The 6357-nt window shown below is 33.4% G+C and overlaps 1 protein-coding gene across 1 annotated transcript in view; it reads left to right on the forward strand.

The window, feature by feature from the left end:
• Nucleotides 1–412: 412 nt before the first annotated feature.
• The window catches only part of LOC106687433 (uncharacterized), an 11551-nt gene continuing 5606 nt past the window's right edge, over nt 413–6357 (forward strand). The window contains exons 1-2 of the mRNA XM_014431320.3: nt 413–534; nt 653–811. Coding sequence (XP_014286806.1) covers nt 457–534; nt 653–811 — 237 coding nt within the window. The 5' untranslated portion in view covers nt 413–456. The remainder of the gene's footprint in view (nt 535–652; nt 812–6357) is intronic.

Raw genomic sequence — 6357 nt, forward strand, 5'->3', positions numbered from 1 at the left:
AACATGAGCCCCCTCCCAATTTACACAAAACTTAAAGTTGTGTGATGCGCGCTCTGTTCATATTATTTTTTTTATTTATATTAATTGTACAAAATACCTATTACTGTGCACAATGACCTATAATACGAGAGGACTATATATTTCAGCTATAATATTGGTTATAATCTTCATAGGGTATTCCAAGATTACTACCACATGCTCCTGGTAATTGAGATCAGTATGTTCACCTTGTGTATATCAATGAGACATTACTCACAGTAAAAATATCAAATATTAAATTATTTTTTTCGTCAAATCGAAAAATAAATATTTATTTCGGACCATTTTGCGGGTGGTGAACTGGCAAAAATGATACAGAATTATCATTTTATATTTTGTTATATAACATTATATCTTTAACTGATTGGGTACAGGAAATAGGTTGCATGAGAGCTTGGGTTAACACGCTCAGTCACCATGAATTGCTGGAAGCAATTGGTGTTCTTCCTCTGGGTCTGCATCCTTGATCTCTGTCAGTCACAGGAACAGTTCGCGGTGAATATTGGTGAATTAGTATATTGAAAATTATGATTTAGAATCAGAGTAACATAGAAAAACTATATGTATATATATGTACGGTAATTTTATATTATATGTATATATTTTTTTTCAGGGACCTTTCAGAATCGTAGTGCAACAGATTGGCCAATGTGATGATACTGGAACTCATCAAATTTATATGTCCAGTACGAGGATCAACAAAGTCAGTCGTACCAAATACTTCTACTCGACAAACGTGACAACAGATGTTATTATCGACGATAATTTGACGGTAAGTATGGAGGTTTATCTTTATATAACAATATTGTTTTCGTTAGATGTATTGTATAGTCTTTCTTCTTATCCTCTGATCCCGTAATTTCGCAATAGTTTATTACTAGTTATTTTAATATAATTACGGTTTGGTTAGTATTAGATATAGTCTAGTATATTTTAGTAAATAAGTAAACTACGGAAAATAAGCAAGAATTTATAACATTAACTAGATGTACATTATAACATGTAGAGTTCGACAAATACATCCTAAATTCCATAAATTACAGCCTCAGTGTAATATAAACTTTATTTAATTTGAAGGAATAAAAGAATAAGAGATTGTGACACATAATGTACAACTACTATCTACAGACTTGTATGGTATTTTTTTTTCTAAGTGATCCTTGAAACCTCAGTTCTACTACTGCTCTAGAATCTAGAATAATTATTATACCTAAAGATATATTTATGTGCAATTGGAGAAAGTGGGAACTCGATGTTGCTAACGCTTTGGATGGAGATTTCAAGGAAGAGGAGAAAATTAAAAAAAAAAAATTGTGAGAGGCAGCTCAACTGTATTGAGCTGCTAATACACAGCACACTGAGCAGTCCAATACACAATAAACAGAGCAGTCCAATACACAATAAACAGAGCAGTCCAATACACAGCACACTGATCTGTCAAACAACATAAAAAAATATGAGAGAGCATTAGTTTTGACTAGTCGAATACTTTTTTTTTTTAATTTTTTGAGGCAAGACATGGAAAGATGGCAGTTTTCTATGTTGTTTATTATAGAGCGCGTGACGCGAACATTAGCTAGTTTTACTTATGGGCAATTAACACCTTCGACATGTTGAACTTGTCAAACTAAAAGGGTGAAAATTGCTAGAAAGGGTTGCAGTAAAAAAGATAAATGGTCATAACGATTCCAGATTGTTTATTCCCTTGTTAGAGTTTTTTTATTGCTGTTAGTTTGTGATTTCAACATTTAAACTAATTATTAAAACACCTAATTCAATAAAATAAAAGCATTTATGAAACCAAAATTTATGGAAACTCTGGCGAACTATAAGAAATGCAGTGCGTGCGATAATGTGCTGCGTTCGTTAGAATTAAAGAGTATTTTAAGGTGGAGTTCAAAGTAACTCAGAAGGACGTTGCGTACTGGCAAATCAATCCTCGTGGCTTTATCTTTTTCTGTCTATCTTTGTCGAAATTCACTCCGTAGGTCTGCTGAGAAAATAATTGCATTCAGCCTAGACTGGATTCGAACCGACACCACTACTAGCCGGAAGTTCCTACGGCGACACTTGAACACTCTTGCTACAATGGTCTTAATTAACATGACCTCCTAGAGATTGTTTTCACTGAAATTCAAACTGGTTCGATTCTCCCCAGAGCTATCGCACGGCCACCGACATAAATAAATTGAAATCAGGTGCAAACTTCTGTGAAAAACCCAAGTCATGTTTTCATTCAAGAATGAAAAGTCAACAGTTGCATGATTCTGAGTTATAACGGATATTTTTATAAATCGAAAAGAAAAAAACGGGCTCTCCTTGACGTAATACCAAAAATAAAACTCGAATCTCAAACAAAAATAAAAATAATAAAATTCACAATTATTATTCCAATTTAATTAATCAATTTATATAATGACCCTTTGTAATCGGACAAGACATAAAATTTAACTTCAAGATTTGAGGTTTTTCATTTACAGATAAGTAGAATCCGAAAATTAAGAAAAAAATAATTCTGTCAGTAAGCTGTTGGTTTCGAGACTACTTATTAAATATTTTCCATCTTTATTTCTTATGACCTCAGCTCTTAAAGAAGGAAATAAAATACTTCTTTAATTTTTTAATTCCTCAGGAGCTGATTCCTACAGTTCGACGTGTTGAAAAATATTGTCCTCATTTTCCAATGGCTGAAACTCATGGCCATAAAGAGAGTTGTATTGGTTCCGGAAATGATAGCGGCATCCCAAGGATGAATGGCGTCCAATTTTTTCCTACCCGCAATTAGAATAATAGCTTTTGTAATGGATATTAATTTGTGTTTTTATTTTGCTGGCCACACCATCTCCTCCACTCAATAGCATTAGTACTTCATACATATATAATACATGAACTGTATTAAATATACTTTACTGTCCCTACGATACATTTCATGTATTATTAACACTAAAAATCATAAAATGTAGGAAGGGTTACTTAAGTTTGTGCATTTAAATGTTAATGTTTAAATGCATTTAAAATGCATTAATTTATTGAGCACCACTTACTCATCAAACGTCGTCGAGTTTAAGGGCCTTGAATCTCAGCATTTGTAAAAAGAGGTCTATGTTTTTCGATATTAAGTAACTTCTAAAGAAAGAAAAATATGTATTTTATCAAAGTTTTTTTTTACAACTACGTAGTTTTTTAAACAATTCTTAACAGGAAACCGTATTTTCGGGCTGAAAAAAAAAAACAAAAAAAAAACGCGTAAAATACTAAAAATGTAGAAAAATTGTAAATAAAATTTCAAAAATCCAGTTTATTTAATAATTTATAATATTAATGTGTATATGAAAAGCTTACCTAACCTTGTTTAAAACAAAATAAACTCACTAAATATTTACCACATTTGTGCTAACATCTTTTTCTTCTTAATCCTGATTCTCCACACAGCAGTCTGAGGGCTGTGCCAATTCCAGTAAATTCCTCTCTTGTCTAATGCTTCTTTGACTGCATCATCGCGAGTACTTCTCAGCCTTCTTCCTTTCATCTATTATTTTGGCCATTCTTTCCTCCTGCATTCTTTTTTACATGGCTGAGCCACGGTAGTCTATTTTCTTCAATAATAAGTTCGACCGGCTTCACTCACAGATTACTTCATATTATAATATTCCTATTGACCACTGTTAACGCCATGTATAATAATTAAGATGTAAATATTTCATAATTAGGCAATAAATAAATTTAATGACATTATTTATTCTATGTTTTGTTAAAAGTTTGCTTTATTTTAAAAGGAAGAGATTTATACTTGTGTGTAATGTTTATATGGTGAACTAATGCCCAGTAGGATTATTTTATATATTATTACCTACAGCCTAAGGTCAGTTGCCCAGTCGCCTTTGTGTAGATAAGTAATTCCCAAAGTGGTGGGCACTGCAGCTATGATGTATATGTATATACGGTGATGGCAACATGTATATTTGGAGGGCGAAAATTGTTGTCACGGTCAAAAATATTACAGCTGACAAAAATTTGTAAATAAAATAAAAAAATTAGAACCGAGGATTACTAAATTGGTAGCAGTACACACGGTCCATTCTTCTCATTAAGATGATTTCGAAAGTTTTAAATTTTTTTGGATTACATTCTATTCTGAGTCGAAAAGTTTGTTTCATAATTTCAAAGTTTAATGTTTCTAATCTATACCTTTCTTTGCTATATTTTATGAAAAATGTAGAAACATTGATACATGAATATTTCCTATTAATTGCTATTAAAATTTTAAAAACAAAGTTTTTCCAGGGGAAGCTAAGTAATATTTTTCGTTGAAAGTGGGTGGTAGAACAAAAAAGTTTGGGAACCACTGGCTTAGGGTAATATCCTATCGACACCGAAAACTATCCTCACCGGTTGAATAGGGCAATCAGTATGTAAACCATCTATGATAGCCTTGAATGTAGTTTGGGTACCACTGGTGTAGATTGTCAAAATCCTCACCAGACCATTCTGAGTTATTGGAGTGACATTTAGAACTCTGGGCTCACTAACGTGGGAACCGTGAACTTCAAACATCCTCTCTCTGACCAATTGGAGTTCATCCATCAGTAATTTATTTTAAAATTAGTAATTTTGTAAACATTTTTATTTTCATTTTGCTTCGTATTGAGGGACCGTTTTATGTTAAATTTTTTTCTATATTTTATTTTTGAAGGTTTTGTTTCAATTTTAATTTAGTTTTTATAATTTTAAATCAGCAAATAAATGATTATCATACGAGCCAGCGTGTTTTGTTTTGTTACTTTTTTAAATCTTTCCGCCAGGTTGACATAGTCGGTTTGAGGTGGCTTCAAATACTTTACAATTCATCACCAGTAACGCCAAAAAAGCTGAGGTGTTCGCTAATTTCTTTGAGAAAACATTCTCCCACGAAGAAATAAGTCCGAATTTAGGCACTGATGAAATTGACAAGTATCTAAATCTCTCTCTCGCAACAGTTGAGCTCTCACCTAAATTCACTTCCCAAAAACAAATCCAGGACCTGATTAAAAAGCTCAAGGTAAAGAAAAGTCGTGGTCATGATTTGATCCCAGTCATAGCAATCAAAATGTTATCCAGGAAAGCTGTCGTTTTTATCACGTCAATTTTTAACAGTTGCCTTCGTACTGGATACTTTCCGGATACATGGAAGAAAGCCCAACTCATAGTAATTCACAAGCATGGTAAGAACGCTAAACAAATCAGCAGCTATAGACCTATCAGCTTATTACCCATTTTTGGAAAATTACTGGTTATTTAAAAAACATCTTAATTCTTTTTTTCAGAGCATCGAAATTATTCCTGATTTTCAATACAATCATTCCACTTCTCACGAACTGGCAAGACGGAATTTATAATTAGCGTATTAAAAAAAAAAAGAGACATACCCTGGTAGCGTTCTGAGATTTCCAACAAGCATTCGATAAGGTCTGGCATCGAGGTCTCCTATATAAACTAAAGAAAGCAGGCACTCCAAAATACCTATACAATATTCTGAGCTCATTCCTCAATAGTAGAAAATTTTCAGTCAGAATTAATAACAAAAATTCAACTCTTAGACAAATCCATGCCGGTACTCCACAAGGTTCAGTCCTTTCTCCCATTCTGTTCAACTTCTACCTTCACGATATCTTCCAGTCCACACACACCTCCATAGCTAGGTTCGCTGACGATACAGCTGTGTTCTCTCAACAGCATGATATAATAATAGCTAGAAACACTTTGCAAAGTCACCTTAATGATCTAGAACAATATTTCACAAAAGGATGCTAATGAACATTGAAAAATGTTACTCAAAAGTTTACTCTTCGACGCCCACCAGAACCACCGGGTCTAATACTCAAAAATAAAAATGTAAAATGGAATCCTGCCAGGGAAACAGTAAGATACCTGGGAATTCACCTAGATCGCCGCCTTACCTGGAATCACCATATCAACATCAAACTAACTCAAACCAATGCAAGGTTAGCAATGCTATATCCTATCCTAAACAGAAATTCCAAACTAAAACGATAAACAACTGTTCTTATATTTAAAACAATTCTCAGGCCACTGCAGATATACGGCTTGAAGTCTAGGGAATGGCATCCTTTGCGAAAAAGAAAAAAATACAATCTTTTCAAAATGAAGTCCTAAGAATCGCAGTTAATGCTCCTTGGTTCATGAGAAATAGCCAATTGCATCGCGAATTACAGATGGAGTCAATAGAGGATTACATCAAAAACGGTTCATGAAGTTCCACTCCCAGTTACCGACAGTTAAAGGAGCAGTGACCTACAACCTGGGAAACCCGACCTCAAC

This window comes from Halyomorpha halys, unplaced genomic scaffold (genome assembly GCF_000696795.3).
Source record: "Halyomorpha halys isolate HHAL.00 unplaced genomic scaffold, Hhal_1.1 Scaffold963.1, whole genome shotgun sequence".
Classification (NCBI taxonomy): domain Eukaryota; kingdom Metazoa; phylum Arthropoda; class Insecta; order Hemiptera; family Pentatomidae; genus Halyomorpha; species Halyomorpha halys.